Source organism: Alexandromys fortis, unplaced genomic scaffold (assembly GCF_014885135.2).
Source record: "Alexandromys fortis isolate MF-2015 unplaced genomic scaffold, M_Fortis_MF-2015_v1.1 scaffold_180, whole genome shotgun sequence".
NCBI classification, from domain to species: Eukaryota; Metazoa; Chordata; class Mammalia; order Rodentia; family Cricetidae; genus Alexandromys; species Alexandromys fortis.
This window is the reverse complement of record NW_026068143.1, coordinates 3,405,231-3,427,141: the sequence shown is the minus strand read 5'-3', so window position 1 is coordinate 3,427,141 and position 21,911 is coordinate 3,405,231. Positions and strand designations below refer to the sequence as shown.

Genomic DNA, 21,911 nt, shown 5'->3' with positions numbered 1-21,911 from the left:
ATATATATATATATATATATACATATATGTATATATATGTGTGTATGTATGTATGTATGTATGTATAAGACAGTGTTTCTCTGTGTTATAGCCCTGGCAACTGCTTTGTAGACCAAGCTGGCCCGGAATTCAGAGAGAGAGATCTACCTGCCTCTGCTCTCAAAGTACTGGGAATAAAGGTATGTACTACCACCACCCAGCTCCATAAATATTTTTATATTGCATTAAAATGGACAGGCCTGCAGTGAGAGTTGAAAGAAAAAAGCATTATTTATTTAAGCAGGCTTTAAACTCAGACTGGCCTTGAACTCCTGATTCTCAGGTATCACTTCCCAAGTGCCTGGAATGCAGATAAATGCCACCATTCCTGATATATATGAGGCCATTTTTTTTTTTTTGGCATGGTACTAACTAGAAAAGATTTAAGATTATAAACAGATTGCAGTCCTGGCTCTTCTTAAAGCAGTTGGCTCCAGAGAGGACAGCAGAGAGAGCTGCAATGAGGAAGCACTTCTCCAGTGATCACTCACTCAGCATATTCTTTATGAAGTTGCTCAATGACTTCCAAGCTACCAATGCAAAACCACTAGGTACTTACTCAATGGACACTATTAAGGCAAACCTAAAACTAACTGTAAGGGGTCCGCCTAAGGCTATGTATATTTGCACCCTCTGATGCAGGTCAAGTTGGAAGAGAATTTGCATTAAATAAAAGCTTCATTGATTAAACTAAGCAAAAATAAATTCTTATACTTTATGGATCAAGTACTTGTGGAGTCATGGTCTAGTAAGACAGTTGTCTTAGTATGGTCCATAGGATGATAAATTGTCTCAGAAAAATCTATCTAAAGGAGAAAACTAGTGGTTTTATTAAATAAGGTACCAAAGACTTTATCTGGCTTGTTCATCAAACAGCAAAACTTTTACTATTTATAATTATTTTTTCCTCTTCAGTTAATGTGGTTTAAGAATTGTCACTTGCCAAAAGGGTAGGAGTGAGGAGGATACCAAAAGCTCTTGACAAAGATTTAGGTCAAGGCAATAGTGTTTCCTTTACGATTTGTTCATCTAAACTCATCACTAAAATCTTTGCATACTATGTGATCTCATTCAGGATGGTTTGTGTCCTATTTATAGCCTATATCAGCGGAGGGAAATTGCAGTCCACAAAGAAATGATAAGGACCATTTTTCACTCAGAGCTTTCATGGCAGCTAGTGATTTTTAGGATAGGGAAAATTTATCCCCATCCTTTCAAAACAATATACTACTTGTGCTCCTATGACATGTGGGATTCTGGATCTTTTATAGGACTACGGTTTCTATGTTAGGGAAAAGAAGAAAAGGATATATTATGATTTCTTTGAAGAAATTACTCAATCCATGGTGCTTTAAAAGTATCATTGTGTTTGTTTTAGCAAGCCGCATTCATGTTAGCAGTACCTTCACCAAAGAAGGGAGAATATGCTTAGGGGAATCTCTTAAATGCTGAAATTTGGCGATATTTTAAAGTTTACCCTGAATTGGGAGGAGAATGAAAAAGATATAACTCTTACATCAGACTCAATCCTGGAATAATTAAGATGTGCTGACTGGACTAATCATTCACTCACTCATAAAGTGCAATTTGAATGCTGGCGCTCAAGATATTCAAATATTGCTTGATCTAATTAGAAATGATCATAGCATATTCATTTGGAAAATCGTGAAAAACAATGTTAAATTAACAAACTATATTGAGTATTTTTCTGAAGAAATATTATGCAAATAAGAATATGTTCATGGAAGACCAATATATCTTTAGGTACCTCTTTGAAGGCTTGTTTCCCAGGGTGGCCTTGCAGTAACAAGAAGAGAGTCCTCTTACTTAAAAGTGATTTAAATTTCAAAAATCTGCAGTGGAATTCTTTTAAATGTCAAATAGCCTATAAATGATCAACTAGGGTAGAACAGAGTTTGAGCTTCATCCATAACCCAGAATGATTATGGAATAGTAGGATGTTCCTTTTCTACTGGAGAATTGGGATTTTTATTATCTTGAACTATATGAAGTTGGCATTTTTATAGGTCAAAAGTGGTCAAACTGCAGCAATTTCATATACTTTTAAATAAAATTTAGAAGCACAATTAAGCCATGTAAGCTATTAGTAACCCTTTAAGAAAATATTTCCAAACAGCAGAGAGGTAGGCAAATACAAGTGGGAGACAACACAATGCAGAAAGCAATTCTAAAATACATCATTTGAACAATATAGACTTCTAACAGTTCCTGCAATCCACAACACCAAACTCCATATTCTAAATCTGCATGAGTTACTAATGCAACCACTGTGACAACAAGATCACTCAGTCAGCCAAGGCTTGAAATATCATCAGCTTTCTGTTTGGGCTATTATTTTGATGATGGAAATACTGCCCATTTTTACCGAGGCTAATATGCTTTGTTTCTTTCCCTAAAATTCAGGCACAATTTTATAGGATCTACCAGATTCAGCCCCTCTTTCTCACTCCAGCATAGGGATACAAGGCAGCTTATCTTGTCATTTTTATGAAACATCTTTGAGGTATGATTTCACTGGGGAGAGATTTAGAAATCAAATCTTAAGCAGGGTTGTGGAAATAAGTTAATGCAGTACTGAGAAAAACACAATCTCCAGAACTCATTTTTTCCCTCAGCAAGCATTAATGAATGTCAAACCTTTATAGATTAGTTAATATATTTAGAGATAGAGAATACTTGTTTATTTTTCTGAAACTGTAATTCAGCTAGTACTTCAGTGAGAACTGAATAAATAAATCCAATTATTCTAGTGTTTTTCAGAGGAATATTCAACAACATTTGCAAAAAATGTCAATTTTAGTTTTTCTACTTCAAACACATAAAATAATGACAACTGTTTTAATATTACCTAGCATATCAATATTCTGCCACATTTGCACTTTCTTATTAATTGTAGTTTTATTTTTGTGCACTTGAATTTATCAGATAGGAAAACAAACCAACCAACTCAGTTCAACCAAATACCTAATTACATTTTTCATGCTCTTTGTCATTTTGGTGAGTCTCTTGTAAAAGAACGTCAGCATGACTTTTATTAATGTCAGAGAATGCATTTTTTTCCTTTTGATGGAAGAAGAAAAGACCTTTCACATTCAGAATTCAATTTTTTTCTCCTAACATTTCCAATGACACAAACATATGGTAAATAAAATTATCCTAATAAATATTAGAGCCAGTGGACCAGTGAGAGAGACTCTGAGCATGCTGTGAATATATCGAAAACCAAAGTGCATCTGAAATATAAAAATCATTGAACTTTTAAGAAATACTGAATAATTCAATAATTTTCCATAAAAGAAAAAAGAATTACAAACAATAATAATGATTAGTCAAACTCTGTCTATATATCAGAGAGGACTGGGAAACGTGATGAGAAAGTTTCCAAGTTTAACAGTTTAATAAACTGGTTACAAAAGTCTGCTTTTGCCGGGTGGTGGTGGCTGGCACATGCCTTTAGTTCGGCACTAGGGCGCAGATAGATTGTTGAGTTTGAGGCCAACCTACAACCTAGTTTACAGAGCAAGTTTCAGAACAGCCAGTGTTACACCCTGTCGCAAAACCCGAAAACATAAAATAAAACTCCCCACAGCTGTCAGCTTTCCATGATGGGAACAGAGGCAGAGACCCACAATCAATCATTAGGCAAAAAGAGAGCCCAACTTGGAGGTCTCCATAAAATCCCTCCTCTTGGAGCTTGGGGAACACCACAGAATTACAAGGTCTTCTGCATAAACGTTATGACTGTATAGTTTGGGGCTCTAGTGAGATGTCTAATAGTGAGAGTTGGGGTTGTGAAGTCTCTTTTGCGTGCTTTGTGTGTTTCGTGGGCTTTCCTCCTACTGTGTTGCATTGTTCAGCCTTGATAAGAAGGGCTGTGCCTAGTCTTATTTTATCTTGTTATATCATATTGGGTTAGTATTACTGCAAGGTCTGCTCTTTTCTGAAGGGTAACAGAGGAGGGGTGAATCTGTGGGAGAGGGGAGGTAGGGGGAGAATAGGGAGGAGTGGAGGGACATACTGTATGAGAGAATATTTTTTAAGCCTGCTTTCGGTTTTCTCACCAAGAGTATAATTACAGTTGGTTTTAAAAATAAGATGCATGGAATGATTACAATAAAAAGAAGGGAATAATGATTGCATTTAAGAAGCAATGGAACTTGCAGGAAAAGAAGTACAGTTTATGCTTATTCAAATATTCCTTATTGTAAGGTTTAACTATGTTTTTACATTGCTGTCCTCCTGGAACATTAAGAAATATTCCCTTTGTCTTACAGGGGTAGAAAACTGGACTAGATCATCTGAAAGATATCCTAATGTTTTAGGAAACTCAAACCATAGAAAATAAATTCAAAGAATTGATATTGCTCAATGTGAACTCCATATCACGTACAGACAGAGAGACTCTATGAAGTTCTAGAAACCAACATCACTAACACTATGGTTTAGATAAAGTTTGATTACCCCACCCTCGAGCCCCAGCCCAAGGATTCATGTGTTGAAGTCTCATCCCCATTATGAGGTACTTTAGGGTGCAAACTGAAACCAACTGTGATGTTTAAAAGTAGGCCATTAGGGAGGTGCTAAAGTTTAGATGAGGTTACTAGAATAGAATTGTTTCATTGAATCTTCATGGCTTTTTCAGAAAGTGATAACCATCAGTACAGTCGGACATCCATTGTCTCCATCTCTATATTATGTTCTGCCCCACCTCAGGTCATCAGGTGCTACCCACTTGTTTTTCCAGAACCAAAAGCTAAATAAAAAAATCCCCTATTTTACTCAGTCTGGGTTATTGTTTTTATTAGAAACAGAAAATGGATGAAGAAATTATTTATAGAGAATGTGCTGTAAACTCTCTGTGATAAAATACCTTAAGCCACTAGGGATTAAAAAAGAAAGGGGAATCTTTGTGGAAAAATACATGAGAAATATGAAGCCATTTGTTGTGAGTATGTAAAGTATTCATCAGAGAAAAATGTTCAAACCCACTTTAAGAGAGAAGGAAACTATTTCTTAATATACCCAAAGAGGGTTAAAGATTATTTTTGACAGAAGTTCTCAAGGGAAAAGCTCTCTCTTTTTTATTTGCTACACAGATCATGCTAGAATTGATAGAAAAAGATAGAGATTTTAAAATAAATAAAAGAGGCCACTTGCAGGGAAAGCCTTTTTAAGAAGTGGGGATTTGTGAAAGGATTCTCACTTTTATTCAAGTCAAAGTATTCATTTTATTTTGTGAGCAAAGAATGCAGATATTGCTCCTTTTGTTAAGTCTATTACTTACATAAAACAAGGGTTTTGTGTGCCTGCAAACTGCATAGTCAGGGACAATGGCCACTTGTCATTAACACAGGAGCCCCTTCTTTTGAGAGCCCGGAACATAGTGCTTTACTAAGGCCATCTTGAGATACTTCATAATTTTTGATCAAATTATTGGAGGCAATTGTAGCAAAATAATCTGTAGCATAAGAATTTGTCTTGATTGCCCATTTTCTACAAATTTCCTTTTGGACATTTGAAAAAGGATTATAAAGCCTTCACTTATGATTTCTGATAATTTCTAAATGTTATTTTCCTTTCTTTTACATTCATAAAACCCTATTAAGGGAGAATTTCCTCTTCGTTAAGTCACTTCTCTGTGAGGCTACACAACTTTTTTAATGCAATCAAGTGTGATTCAGTAAGAAAATGGTCTCAATGACCCAATTCCTTGCCATTGAAAAGAAACACTTGCTTGTTAAAAATATACATGAAAGTGTCCGTTAAGAGTGAATACAAAACCCTTAAAATACACATATACAATATCATAGAAAAAGGCATGGAGATAACCGGAAGAAGGTAACATTCTTCTTCAATAGACATATTCCTGAACAGTTGTACAACTCATTATATATCTCCTTTCTATTATAAATGAATTCTATTTTAATATAAAGGGAAATACGAGTTAAATTTCTCAACAATTCATTTTTACAAACTAAATTCACATACATAAAAATGTAAATCAGTTTCCTGAATTCATTTGGCATCTTGTAATTTTAAAAACATGACTATATGTATGCGTGAGAGACATGCTGAATAACACAAAGAAAACTGGGGCCCCAGAAACATGTACAGTTGGTGTGGGAAGTTCTTCTATGTGTTGCTTTTATTGGTTAATAAATAAAGAAGTTGTTTTGGCCTGTGATACAGCAGAATAGAGCTAGGTGGGGAAAACTAAATTGAATGATGGGAGAAAGAAGGCAGAGTCAGAGGAGAAGCCATGTAGCCCCACCAAAGACAGGCACTGGATGGAACTTTATTAGGTAGGCCACAGCCACGTGGATACACAGATTAACGGAGATGGGTTATTTTAGGATATAAGAGTTAGCCAGAAATACACTTAAACTATTGGTCAAACAGTATTGCAAATAATAGAGTTTTTGAGTGGTTATTTTGTGGTCTAGGTAGCCAGGAATGAACAAGTGGCCTCTGCCTATATACAGTATCGAGAGTATCTTCTTATTTTGTCACAGAATGTTTCTTAATTCTGACTGATCCTACCACAGTCAGTAGACTGAAAATTATTTTTAAACACAAAGCATGTAGAAAAGGGTCTCTTGCAAATACACAATGATATCACGACTCAATATAAAAACACAATTAAAAGCATTTTCAAGCATTGACAATCTGGGGCAGTGGGAAGAGGCAAGCTCTATTCTCTGTTCTACTCTTCTGTACTAAATAGCAATAGTGCTTCATGGCCTTGACTGTGTGCTGCTTCAGCAGAGTTGTCAGCCTATAAAATTGGATCATGTGTCATTGGATTCTCGGGCTCTTAAACTTCAGTTGCATCAGAATCACCAGGAGAGCTTACTAAATAACGACTTGCTGTTATTACCCATCGTCCCCATTACCCATCGTCCCCATTACCCATTGTCTCCAGTTGCTTATTCAGTAGTTCGGTATGAATCCAGAAACTTTCCCTTTCTACAGAATTCTCATGGTACATTTAAGCTACTGATCTAGAGACTGTATTTGTGAACTACTGTCCTAGAAGAATCCTAAGACAAAACTCCAAAGTGCTAACACCTACAGTAACAGAGTGTGTGATGAAATGAGACAAATGGAAAGAATAACTATCCCCCATAAGATTACCAAGAATAAAAAAAATGTCTCCCAAAGTCCTAAAGTGTGTATGTGTGTGTGTGTGTGTGTGTGTGTGTGTGTGTGTGTGAAAGCTAGAGGTCAGTCAATGTTTTCTGTCTTCCTCTATTGTTTACCACCTTATTTTTTGAAACAGGTTCTCTCACTAAACATGGAGCTCACAGATTAGCTAGATGCTGGAATTTTCCTGACTTCACACTGAGCATAATTCTCAAAGTATCTATATCCAAGGAACCTTCTAGAAAATTAGTAATTATTAGTTTACTGCTGAATTCTACATTTTGGCATGACCTAAATAGATAAAGCACCAGAAGTATACTTATGAGATATTGGGCATTACATTTCTAGGAAAATTCTGAACTAACCAAATGTTCTTTAGAAATGGAATGAAAGAGAAAAAAAGCCTTTCTTACAGTGCCTAATATAATTGTGCAAACAGAGAACAGAGGGAAATGCAAGACAACACAAAGAGATTACTTAATTCATCTCAAATAGAAACGGAATTGCTGAGGCAGTTCTCACCACCTTATTTATATATCAGATTGCTCACAAATCATGATGTCACCTACCAGGCAGCAATGCATCAGGAAGTGTGTGACAGTGCACCAATGCTGAAAACGGAGGGAGAGTCACACAGCAGAATGATGAAAAGGCATCATCAAGTCATAAAATCCGCATGGCTTTACGGATAAATAGTACATAAAAGTATTACATGATAATCAGAAACTTGTTTCAGAAACTCCCTACTGCCCAGAAAGTACTGTTTATAACAAAAGACTTCCATTTGGTGAACTAAAGGTTGGCACTTCTTAAATATCTTGAACTTAATTTACAGATAGTCAACATGCAGGAATCCTTTTCCTATCATATTTGCTAGACAACTAACAAAAACAAAAGTCCACACAAACAAATTTGGATATGATCTCACTTTTCCATTTAAATAGTACAACATATTACCACCTGACAGAGATGGTGCCACAGCAATGTATGTAACTTCCAGTTTTACCTTGGTCCTAAGCAACAAATTTACTTCTTAGTCCCTGTGTATTTATTTATTTGAGACAAGGCTTTATGCAACCTAGGTCGGCTGGAAGTAGCTACACAGCTTAGAATGACCTTGAATTATTGATCATCTGGCCTTCATCCTTCAAGTACTGAGACTGCAGGTATAAACCACAGTGCCAGGATTCATTGTTATTTACTTTTACAGTATGTTTTTTTGAGACAAGATCTCACTATGAAGGTCTCACTGGCCTCCAACTCAGAGATCCACCTGACTCTGTCTTCCAAGTACTGGCAGTAAAGGTGTATGCCACCACACTAAACGAGTTTCTATTCCCTTCAATATGCTGTTTACTATTGAAGCCCAGAGTACACAATATTTTTTTCATAAGGTTATACTTATGTGTGCTTTTAGTAAGGAAATTTCATACCTTTTCTTATATAATTGTTTACTGCACTTCTTTGGGGCATTCCAATCAGAGAGAGGATGAAAGAAGCTAGGCCGGAAGCTGCACAGACAGCCCCTCCTATCCCTAGTTCAGAAAGTAAGGAAAGACACAGTCCTTTGGGCCTTTCATTTATTGTTATGGTTACTCAAGTGAAAATGGATATTTTCAACATGCTTTAGTCACAGGAGCTTAGAGGATTACTTAAAAGTACAGGTTACATGTACTGTGGGGGATGGACTGTGGTTCCCTTTAAAGATTAATGCTACTGTGGTTTATCTTTAAAGGCATCTCTACAGTCCCAATGTCAATTTCCCCTCAAAATATGATCAGATAGCCCTTAAAACATAGCTGTATTGACTAAGAACAGAGAAAAAGAGATGTAAAGGACAATATACTGGGTCCTAATAACATAATGGATTCTGCTTCAATGGATGGAGCTCTGCCTTGAAACCGGTTGCCTCAACCAAGCAAAGCACCGTTTTTAGAACACGAGGGAAGACACAGGGGAGGCAGTTTCATATACCATACCTCAGTTCAGTCGAAAGAGGTCGGTTAAACACTCCGTCCTGAGACATACACCTTTCATTTTCAATTGTTTTCAAATAAAAAGAGAGAAATTCCCTTTTCAAGTTAGATTGTTTAAATGCACCTACAGCTACTCCTGTCTGGCAAAGGCTAGGCAAGCTTTCCCTACTGATGCATTTCAAAAAAGGTTCAATTGGCAAACGAAAGCAAGTGCAAAGGGCTTTTGACAAAAGAGGACTAGAGGGAACATATTTCCCTTCCACGGAAATACTGTTCTAGAAAATCAGACAAGGTAGCAAGTCAACCAAGAATGTATAAGATATTTTTGAGAGGGAAAATGAATTTGAAATTTTTCAAACCAGCAACTGCATAGGATTATTAATGCAAATATTCAGGTAAGGATCATGTTATAACAATAATGGGCTAGACAGTCAAACAAAGTCACACATTTTGCCTTGCACAGCCTAACCCAGAATTCCTTGAAAATGTAATTGTCTTAACCCATACAAGTACACAAATCTGAAATAAGATGCTCTGGATTCTGTCTGATCATCAATATGGCTTATTTTAGACCTATACATTACCCAAGGCTCAGCAAACAGAGCATGTTAAATCAAATTCAGGAGTTATGAAATATCTACTCTGATAAAGAGGGTCATTTTTAAAAAGCAATATACCCTTAAAGTAGAATACAAAATTGGTTCTAATAAATAAAAGTATTCTATCATCCATTGCTAATTGCACATTTAAAAGGATAATTTTTTTGATCCCCAAATTAATTATATTATTTTCTTCTAGGCTTTTATTAAGCAACAAACAAAATCAATGATTGATTAGGATGACAGTCAGATAAAATTCTAAGTTTAGGTTTTAATGCATTTCTAGTATCATTTTTAAAAAGACACAAGTCTCTAAGATTATGATATTTTTATCCCATAATTTCTCACTAACTAGTTATGATTATTTTCCACTTTATTGATGTGTGAACAGAATAACTGATGACTGAGGATTGGTCATTTGAAAAGAAGAAACATGGAAAATTTTAAACACAAATATACAACATATATATGTAAAGACATTAAATTTACATGTTAAACGTTCTGCACACTCTATGAGCATACACATAAGCATGTAGTTCCACATGCTTGAGTCACTGCATCTTACAGCAGAGGTACCCATAGACAGAATACCTAGTAATTAACAATCCTTTAAGTAGGACAACTATTCTGACTTGTAAGAAAACAATACTATGATTAGGGTGTGTCACCCTATATACCCTGCTCAGTATATTCTTGGCACTTCTAAAAACTTGTAGGATTAAAATTAAAGAAAACACTGAAAAATCTTCACCTGGAATACACCTTTTGCACATTTAATGCAACAATAAATTTTGTCCTTTATGAAGACCAAGGCTTCAAGGTCAGCTGTGGGTGGAACAAATATGTATATTTTTAAAAAGCATCATTGGAGACTCAGATAGATTCAGTATAGTTTGCTGGTTCTCTGAATCTGTTAGGTGTAATTACTGACAGGAATGCAAATGCATTCAACTGAGAAGAGAGCCAAATTAACCACAATGTGGCTAAATAACAGCTGCTATTCCTTTGATACTTTTCTACAATAAGAATGAAAAATCTTAAAATATGGACTCAAAGCATATCTCTAATAGGTGATTAGGCCATTCAAAATGTGTTTTGATCACTTCTTATGTAGTCAATTTTGTTGTTTTCACCTACCTGCTCCAATATTCTTATAGATTTTTTTTTCTAGTGAAGACACATAAGGCATTCACATACTGTAAAGAAAAGCCAAATTTGTAATTGCCAGTTTAACTCATCTCCTACAGAGGACTGATGAAATCTTGCTAAATGCTCAGCACACAGAAGACAGCTCTTACAGTTTTTATGAATCCGAGGATCTGCATTTAGAACGTAAGAACGCTTAATGAGATCTAAGTAAATTACCCATCTTGTTTCACATATTTATTTTTGTCTTCACATTTAAAAGAATATTTTTAGTAGATGTAGAAACTTGTTTTCTTCAAGGGCTGATAGAATGAGAGTTTAGCACTTATTTCCACTGAACTGATACCATACACGTAATTACTGTGATATGAGGTCAGAACAAAATAATCACTAATGATAAGTGGCTAAAATGTGCTACAGGAAGAAATACATGGAATCTTATAATCATAGAGTATATTCTGTAAGTAATTTAGATACTAATACTCTTAAAAAATGGTCCACTAGAGACTACAAGAAGATTCCAGTGAACTATTAATAAGTACGGATTACGCACTATCTGCCTAAAATTGTATTTGACTGTCACAAGCTGCACATTTTTCTTGTGTAAAGTATAAAGGCAAAATCCTATCTGAGATAAGGAGATTTGGAGTGGGGAAGTGAGGGTTGTGCACTGATAAGACTTTAGAAAGACAATGTATGTTTAAGACTGATGTGCAAATGTCCTTTTAGTTAGTCATAAAACCAGAGTAATCAAAATATCTTGTATCCTAGGTTAGCCAAATAAATGTTATCAATAGTCACCTTCATATATTCACTGAAAACAATTTTATTATTTATATATTATGAAGTCATTATTAAACGCCAACCGCAATCTAGGAAAGTGCCTAGAGATTTGAATATGTCCTTCCATTTATTTTGCATGAAAATCATATGAAATAGATGCCATTCCTTTCTCTGTCTTTTAAATGAAAACACTGAGGATAAATAAGGTTAGGTTGACTGTCATGGATACACAGTACATGAAGCACTCACATTTGTCAGGCTTCAAAGATCGGGAGATAAACTCATTTCAATTGTAGGTTAAGTTAATGATGAGCCATCTGCCTGGGATGACATAACATTGAAAGTCAGAAGGTTATTGGTGATTGCTACAGTGGGAATGTTGTGTTTCAACATGTTAACAGTGTTTGAATTTGCACAATTCAGAAACTGTTTATCAAATGAATCACAAAAATATGACATTTTTTTTCTTTTCTTTTTTCTATCCTTTTCTTCTTTTCTTCTCTGTGTTAACATCCCTAGTTGTCTGGGAGCTAGCTTTGTAGATAAGGCTGGCCTCCAACTCACAGAGATCCACTGACCTCTGGCTCATGAGTGCTGGAACTAAGGGTGTGCGCCATCACTGCCTGGCTGGCATGATGCTTACTTAAAAGGAACCCAATGATATTTTATGAAGACAACACTGTCCCAGACCAAAGGAAATGGCTCATTTGGTAGGAGGCCTTACTGTACAAGCATGAAGAACAGAGTTCTAATCCCCAATAACCATATTAGAAAAGAAAAATCAGGCATGGTTGGCATGCAACTGCAACCGCCTGCATAAGGTGGAGACAGGACGATTGCTAGGGGTTGATAGAGTATAGCTCCAGGTTCAGCGAACCCTGTCTTGAGGGAATAAGGTGGAGAGTAACAGCAGGACACTCACCATTCTCCTCTGGCCTCTATCTGTTCATGGATGTGCACACAGCACCTATATCCTAGTGAGTTAAAAGCTCCAAAGACCCAGGAAAAACTCACTGTAGTGAATAATTATGGAAAGGCCACCCACAAATCTCCATTTAGAAATTCCAACCTAGTGAACAAAGAGGGAAAAACTCTGATTTTGAACAAATAGATATATTTTTACATGTTCGGTAATACAGGGAACTAACTAGGTAGTCTAAATAAGTAGGTCATCATCCTCATATTCCTCTTTCTACAAAGAGATGGCTTTACTAAGTCATGATTTTCTTTTAGTTCCACCAAGTATATGAACTTGCTTAACACTGCATTAGCAGCTATGAAGTATTCATTAGCATATGTAAAATGTACAAGAATGGTGGTGTGTATTAACTCAGGAATTTATATTATCAGAGATGCTTAAATATTACTTGAATAGATTCTATCATTTGTGGGGGTTTCCGTCTGTAATTTGGGTTACTATCATTTAAGGTCTGGAGTAGGACAGTAGGAAACACAGTTTTGACGTATCCTAATTTAAAATAATGTACAAGAAAAAGCATTTATTCACTTAGATGGCATAACTGTTTTCTGAGTTAGGTCTCTCTATCTAGTTTAGGGTACCTGAAAATCAAGATCGTCCTTGCCTCTGCCTCATGAGTGCTACGATTGGTTATAGGTGGGCAACAGTCAAGAGATAATTATTTTCAATTTTGGAAAATAAAGAAAACCAAAATTGCTATCAAACATTATTTCTAGAATTTGCTACTTTGCGAAATGCACTTGAAGTTTATTAAGAAAAGGCTTCATATAAATCTAAGACCAGGCATGTGGAGAGGAGGATAGAAGACATTTAAGAGAAGGACAGTAGTACATGTTAGGTTAGGGCAGGCTTCCTGGAGAGAATGTGGCTGGGCATTGAATTAAAATACTAAGGGTATATGCATAAAAACTTGCTATTCTCCCCTGTGAAGCCTGAGTGATCCTCATTTATTATCTATGTACTAGAAGGCAACAGGCAACCCTAATTTCCATATTATATTATATAAAGGAAAACAAAACCATTCCTGATTAAATGATATTTGCATCAGAGTCATAGTTGCAGTTTGCAATTTTAAACTACCATTTATTATGTATTTTTTTCTATTGCTTCCTGCAAGCCATTGCAGGTAATGTGCTTACCTCCATAAACATGGAAAGAAATTTATTTACACATATTTGGTAAGCTTTCTTTCTCTACCCACATAACTAATTAATGGTTTTAATGGTTCCTAAGTTAATTATCGCCTATATCAACATAAGCACAGGTTGGAGAATATAGATTATTCCCACCGCTTTATGTAGTTCGTATACTGTGCACACACATTTTCGAGCACATTTATTGATTTAGCATAATTTTGCTGCATGTAAATTAGCTTTCTCCGTTTTACATTCAAATAAATACTATATTACTGTGCATGTTCTAATTATGATTATTTGGGAAATGGTGCAATAAATGTTAGTTGGATGAATGAAATAACCTAATATGTTAAAAATACATCAATATATAATTATCTATTGGGAAAATTGTGCTGTTCTGAAAAAAGAAGCCTCTTGCTCTCTAGTAAAACTGTGGCTTACAGCACTCATTGTCTTCCTTCATTCTTTCATGAATTTTTTCCTTTCTGCTAGCACCGTCTTAAGCTGCCACAGGTTTAAACTCCTTTGAAGAAAGAATCAGCTACCAGCTAACTCCTTTTTCTTCACCTTTCACTGTTCTTTCTCAGCTACGTTTTCCTCATAGTCACCTCTCCTTTCTTGTGCTTTAGGCTTACTACCTCAGTAATCTTCGAAAGGATTCCTTCAATAACCTGGGCTTTCCTCTCTCATCATACCATAACTCTTATGTCTCCCTTCCAAGGACTTTCATAGGCTAGCTCCATCTTCCCTTTCCCACAGTTTTCCAAACCCACTGTCTTCCTGACCACGGTAACAGCAGAAAATATCCACTTAGCATGAATGCATCAGAGACTGATAATATTTTAGAAGACATCAATACATACACACACAAACATACACACACACACACACACACACACACACACACACACACATGCATATACAAAACAATGCCCACCTCTGGCAATGTTGGGGTTGCCACATTTAGTACTCACAATAAAGAAAAAAATACTGATATTATTTCACTTTATAAATGAGTATAGTCACAGAGAGAAAGCTGCAATACACTGACAGAGACTATAGACTAGCAAATGATGGTGACAGGACTTGAATTTAGGATCCCATCTTCTTCATCATCTTGTATTTTCCCATGGTCCATTAAGCATAGGTTACCTAATGTCCTGCTACCTGACGAGCTGACCCATTTTTAAAGAATAGCTCGACTAATATACACAAAAACTACACTTAGTCTTTTCCATGAAGAATTGACCAAATTAATTTATCCCTTTGGAAAGGCCTAAAAAGCAAATAATATCTATCAAATTACTAGTTGCTGGTTCAGCTTTATTAAATCTCTTTGACAAAACTGAAAATTTCTTAAAGGTGGGAACAATTCCTTGCACATTTTTCAGATTCTTCAATGAGCATTAAATGATTCATTAGCATCAACATTGAGTATATGCTAGGCCCTGTGTTATTATACTTCATTATCTCATTTAATCTTTACTAAAAACTATAGCAAATAAATGCCATTGTCCTATATTATAGCTGAGGTACCTGAAGCTTGAACAAATACAGGAAGAGAATATGAACATAAAACTAGGTGGTGGAGGTAAAATAGACCACTTCTTAACACAGAAATCACTTTTTAATTTTTTTTAAAAAACTATTTTTTCTCATTTTACATGCCAAATCCATTTCCCACTTCTTCCCCTACTCCTGCTTACTCCACTTTTCCCCCAACCCACTCCCATCCTCTCCTCAGAGAGGGTATGGCTTCCCATGGAGAATCAACAAAGTCTAGCACATGGCTTTGTGGCAGGACCAAGGCCCTCCCCACTATATCTTGGCTGAGCAAGGTATCCCTCCAGAAAGAATGGTTTTTAAAAGGCAGAACAAGCAGTAGGGATAAATTCCTTGTCTCATTTCCAGTAGTCCCACAGTCTGCGCCAGCCATATAACTGTCACCCACATTAAGAGGACCTAATTTGGTCCTTTGCTAGTTCCCTTGTTGTCAGGTTGGAGTTGGGAGGTTTCCATTAGCTCAGGTAAGCTGTTTCAGTGGGTATCCTTATGATGTTCTTGACTTCTAGAGGGAATGGAACGGTAGAGATGGAGGAAAGACAGAGATGGAGAACAAGGAAAGACTTATCTTGATTAAGGGAGCCAATATAGGGCTAGGAAGAAACCTAGCACTAGAGATATTCCCAGGAAACCACAAGTATGACCCCAGTTAAGACCCTAAGCATTAGTGGAGAGGATGCCTGAATTGGTCTTGCCCTGTAGTCAGATTGATGACTATTTCAAGTGCCATCATTGAACCTACATCCAGCAACTGATGGAAGCAGATGCAGAGAACCACAGCAGAACATTGGGCTGAACTCCCAAAGTCCAGTCGAAGAGAGAGAGGAGTGAGAATACAAGCAAAGAGGTCAGAAATCACTTTTTAACTGTGTTCACAAATTACAGCCTTATCATACAATACCTAATTTCTCATTTACAATAAAAAGTATGGTTTCCTGTCATGACTTTTGCCTTCTGATATCCAGGTTTCTAAAAATAGAGATTTGATGGATGATATATTTATGGTTCTATTTTGAACATTAACATTTTTCTGCTTGGCTTTTGTGATATCTCTACTTATTTCTGAACTCAGTTGATGATATCTAGATTTCAAACATAACATTTTGTTAAAATTATTTTATTCTTTGTGAATAATTAAATCTCAATACATTTCTCCATAATAAATGCATATAGTTTTGCATGGCAGACTACTATAGTTCATTGTTGTTATCTAGTAGCTTTATGAGCTCATGGGAAGGTTTATAATAATTTGTTATTTTCCAACAATGAGGACCCTAAGAGAGACATACATGGATCTAATCTATATGGGAAGTAGAAAAGGACAAGATCTCCTGAGTAAATTGGGAACATGTGTACCATGAGAGAAGGTTGAAGGGGGGGGAAGAGGATGGGAGGGGAGCAGAGAAAAATGTATAGCTCAATACAATCACTTAAAAAAGAAAAAAAATGAAAAAATTGTCATTTTCTTAAATTTATACAAAAAAATAAAATGTTAACAAGTGTAGTCATTAAAAACTGGTAGTAAATGCATGTAGTTTTAGTTAAATTACAATTTTTCTTTAGTTATTATTAGTTTTGTGGTCCTGAAAATAGAACCCAAGGTCTTACAAGTGGGAAACAAGATTTGACTACCGAACTATATCCCCTGTTCCTCAGTTATTATTTTAACTGTATGCATTTACAGGGTACAGTGTTATAATTACATACATATATGCAATGTCCAATTATAAAATAATAGTAATTGGCACTTAAACATTGTTTCCTTTGATAAAATTATACATATTTATGTGATGCATGGAGCTCCATCTTGACATATGACAATATTCTTCTTCCTTTTCTGCATCTTCTTATTCTCATGACTTAAACTATACCTGCATAATCTTAGAGGGATGTCTTTCAAAATTTATTCTGAAGTATAAACATAGCCAACACATAAAATACTACTGAAATGTTATATATATATATATATATATATATATATATATATATGAAATAGGCCACAAGTTAAACAGCCAATACTAAAGCTTACTATTTCTTTGATTCACATATAGTTGCAGACCTTAAAAGATAAATATTCTTTTCATTTTAAAATTACATTCATGTTTAAGAGTGGGTTGGTGCATGGGTCAATGCAGTGCCCATGGAGGTTGGAAGAGGGCATAATGTCACTTGGACCTAGAATTACAGGTGGTTGTGGATGCTACGAACTGATCCTGGATCTTCTGAGAGACTAGAATGCAATCTTAACCACTAAGCCACCCATCTTGCTTGGATAAATTCTATTTTAAAATGCATCTTTTATGGTCACGTCCCTCAAGCTCAGCATACACAGAAAAAACTTATTTGAATTTTTAACACAGCTTTCAATGATACTAGAGGAGATAATTAGCCACATCTTAGTAGGTAAATTTTTAGGGAAATAGTGAAAGATTGGTAAATACTTAGGTGACGGGAGGATTTAGTGTCTTCCAAAGCAATGTATCTTTGCTGACATTTTGATCTTGGACTTCGAGCCTCCAGATGTGGAATAGATCTGTTGTTTTAAAGTACCAGCTTATAGCATTTTCTTACAGCATCTCTAGTAAACTAATACTTCTCAACTCCAATCTTCAAACAAAACTATACACATGCAGTTTAGATTGATTTCCTAGGTTTCATCTTCATGCATAGAGTTGTTTCTTAAAAATTTTTCTTAAATAACTCCTTCTTAAAGGTTGCTTTCCAAGGCAATTGAAAACTGAACATGGTCAAATGATATTACTCATGTAACCCTCACAACTAAATCTGTCTTATTATTGAATGTTCCTTTTTGTGAATATATTTCTTTCTTCGGTGCCTTCATCTCTCAGTTCCTACATGTAAGCAATCACCAGAGACCGCCAGCTCGACTTTTTGATACTCTTCTTGTGATGCTTAATTTTATGTGTCAACTTGACTGAGCAACAAGGTCCAGAAATTTGGTTAGACATTATCCTGGATGTTTCTGTGAGGATATTTTTGGAAGATTCTAACTTACAAACTGATGGGCCTGAATAAAGCAGATTGCATTCTCTTACAACAATGGATCTCACTGACCAACTGAACATCTTAGTAATAGGAAAAGACAAATTTTACTCAAGCGAGAAGAAAAGCAGTCTTAGACTTTGCTGTCCCCTGAATTTCTAGCCTGTAGTCCTTCCCTGTATATTCTGGACTTGTCAATTTCCATAAGCACATGGGCCAATACCATCAAATGTCTGTTTTGTAAATGCTACAGAACAGTTGCTATTAATGCTGATAGATAGAGGCAAGGATAAGTGTGGAAATTCTGTAGTCAGACAACTTCCATTCTATTTCAGTGCTAATACTTGTTGTTTGTGTACCCTATTGGGGCAAAATTCCTTAAACTGTACAACTCTCAGTTTCTTATCCAACCAATGAGACAGTTACAGTATCCACTGCATAGAAATAGAAAGATTGACTTGAAATGTTTCTAAGAATGTATTAAATCTCAGAATAATGCTTGTTATATGATAAATGTTATAAAAGTGCTTACTTTTTTATTATTGCTAAATACAGCAAAAATTGCTCCAATATCAAGCATACTACATTGTATCTTGATCAGATGTGGGTTTGTATTAATTTAACCCTGTGGACCTTTTTGTCCTGAGAGAGAGGTGTCTCCTTTCTCCCTGTTGTGAATGCTACTTTCTTAAGGAAAACAGCCATGCCTTCCACGCTTAACTTTTCAGTGCAGACACCTGAGTCCGTACCACTTTGCTTTGTCTCTGTCCACCTGGCCCGTCACCACCTCATCTGTTTTTAGATAAAGTATCATTCATTCTGTAGCTTAGTCTGGGTTTACTTTTTTGATCTTCCTATTTCTACTTCCTCAGTCCTGTGAATATAGATCTATGCCACCATTCTGAGCATTTGCCCTGTTCTTCAAAATCTAAACAAAAAACAAAACAAAAAAAAAAACCCACCTACCTCTAACATATGGCCATTCTTATTAGCTGAGAGAACAGGCAGTGGATACTACTGTGAATGCACCAGGAATACGTACAGCTGAGCAAGATGCTTTGCAGTAGTCCCCCCCACACACACACTGGTAATACTGCTGTCAATATTTATTATGACTTGAAATGTACAAGTCCCCAAGGAGGACCGTTGTCACGGTACTGTCAACAGATACATGCCTACAAAGTGAAATGAAGGTCTGAACCTCATCTCCCTATCCAGCTTTTCACTTCTTATCTCATGCTCTTCTTCCTTCATGATGGCCTTCTCGACAACACATTATCACAACAAATAAATAAAAAAAACAAGAAGTCAACAATATATACCTCATATTGATTACACATAATTCGCAGAATCTAGTGGAGAAGGATAAGAAATAAAAACGGCAACGCGAGAGAAATCTAAGAGAAAAAAGTAGTAATAGTGTGAGTTTCCTCTCAAGAAGGATATCAATTTATAATTAAAAAAAATTAAAAATCAAATCACTTTTTACTGTATGCATCTTCGTAATATTCAATTGCTTTTCTGGTGGGGGGATTGAAGATAGAATCTAGGGAAAAGTGCATGCTAAGTAAATGCCACATCACTCAGCAATATGCTCAGGCCTTATATATATATATATATATATATATATTAGTATGTTATACTATGAATTAATTTTAAGATAAAGTCTCACTAAGCTTCAACAAATGATCTGGACACAGCAATCTTCATGCCTTGCAGGCCTGTGCTGTTACAGCTTACTCAAAGCATTGGAAATGGTTTTGTACCTTTGTTTATATCAATGAGCTGCTTCTTCTTCTTCTGGCGTTCCAGCTTCTCTTGTTCAGCTTTCTCTTTTGCAAGTTTTGCCCTCCTACTCTTCTCTTCCATTTCTTTTCTCTTATGGTTTTCTTTCAGTGCTTCCTAAAGACAAAAATAAAATAAATCAAGTCTATTTTCTACATACTATATAACAGAGAAGGTGTGCAGTTTAAAATTTCTACAAGTTTGCAGAAATGAGAAATTTTCATAGCAGTCTCAGAGTGTGGGCATATACTGTTTCTTGACAGAGACAAATAATTAGCCTTAAGACATCTATTCTGGAAAAATATTGAAAATAACCTTTTCAGTTCTCATTATGTGTTGTGGCAGGAAAACACGGTTATCTATGTTGTAGCTTTAACAATGAAAATACTTTCTTCATTGTTAAAATATGAACTATTTTTGATATACAAAGTAAGAATTTCATCTCTTATTGAAATTTTTCCTGCTATCTGCAAAATGGGTTAAAAAAATCTACCTCCTAGGATATTTGTGATGAGAAATGAGATGAACACTTGAAGTACTTCCAACAGAACCTAATACATTATAATCAAGGTATTTTCGTCTGCGATGAGGAGGTGGTTGTGTTGCTGGTGGAATGATTACACCTAATGATGCAGGATGTGAAACAATCACCTGCAAGTTTTAGAGCATTTTATATGGTGAGACTGTTGGAAATGATGAGAGATTTCAAGCTCTTTGATATTTATGGAATTCCAGTGAATGAATACATTCCTGTACATGATATCAGAGAAAGTTGAAGCAAAGTGACCGGATGAAATAATGTCAGCTTCCTTGTAGCTCAGATAAGTCACTACTTAAAAGACACATTAACTATGAGTTCATTCCTTCATGTTTTGTTTTGCTTTCTTTCGATTATGATTGATTAGCTATACTTCATAGTATGTGCTTATGTTTATACTTTAGTAAGGTTTTTACTTTCCCTAAAACTATATTGTTCCAGCAAGTATAAAAATAAGAAGATAAAGGAAACCCAAGAATACATTTATGTGGTTTTTGCCTTGAGGAATCTGAATCTACACTGAATTTTTTCTTCATGTTAAAGGGCATAATAGTTTAAAATACTCCTGAAAACTCCTCTAAACAATTCTCCTGGAGTGAAAGAATTGATTTTGTCCTATAAAATCTACCTGATTTTTACCACTGTGGCATCTATTATCCTAGTTAGGCAAATACTCCACACATTAGGCTAAGAGCACACAACTATCTGGCTACTGTAGACAGAATCCAAGATTTCCACTTAAAGTTTAAAGTTCAATTTTACATTCCAGTGCAGTCTCTCAATATTAGTACTACTGTCATTTTGGATGAGATGACTTCTGTTGTTCTTGTTATAGGGGTTGGCCTATGCATTGGAAGATGTTTGATGGCATCATTGGCCTCTACTCACTCGATGCAAATAGCATCTCTTACAATGTGGCAATCAAATAGGTCGCTTAAGACTGCCAAATGTCACTGGAAGGGCAAACAAGCCCAAATTGAGAACAAGGCATTTCAGAAAGAAAATCCAGAGAATAAGTGACCAGGGAGTACTCAGCCTTAAATGGGATGCACATATTAGCTCCTCCAAGACAAAGGAAATACCCCAAAATGGAGGGAAAGAAGAACATAAGTTATGGAAAGTATGAAGGACTATGAAACCCTGTCTAATGAAAACAGAAAACCATGACTTCCCTCTCCCTCAGCAGCCATAGACTGCCAT

The 21,911-nt window shown here is 35.7% G+C and overlaps 1 protein-coding gene across 6 annotated transcripts in view; it reads right to left on the bottom strand.

Annotated features, from left to right (window-relative positions):
- The window catches only part of Diaph2 (diaphanous related formin 2), a 773,854-nt gene that overhangs the window by 161,758 nt on the left and 590,185 nt on the right, over positions 1-21,911 (bottom strand). For all 6 annotated transcript variants that reach the window (XM_050126860.1, XM_050126858.1, XM_050126856.1 and 3 more), the window contains one exon: positions 20,155-20,290. In XM_050126860.1, the coding sequence (XP_049982817.1) occupies positions 20,155-20,290 (136 nt within the window). The remainder of the gene's footprint in view (positions 1-20,154; positions 20,291-21,911) is intronic.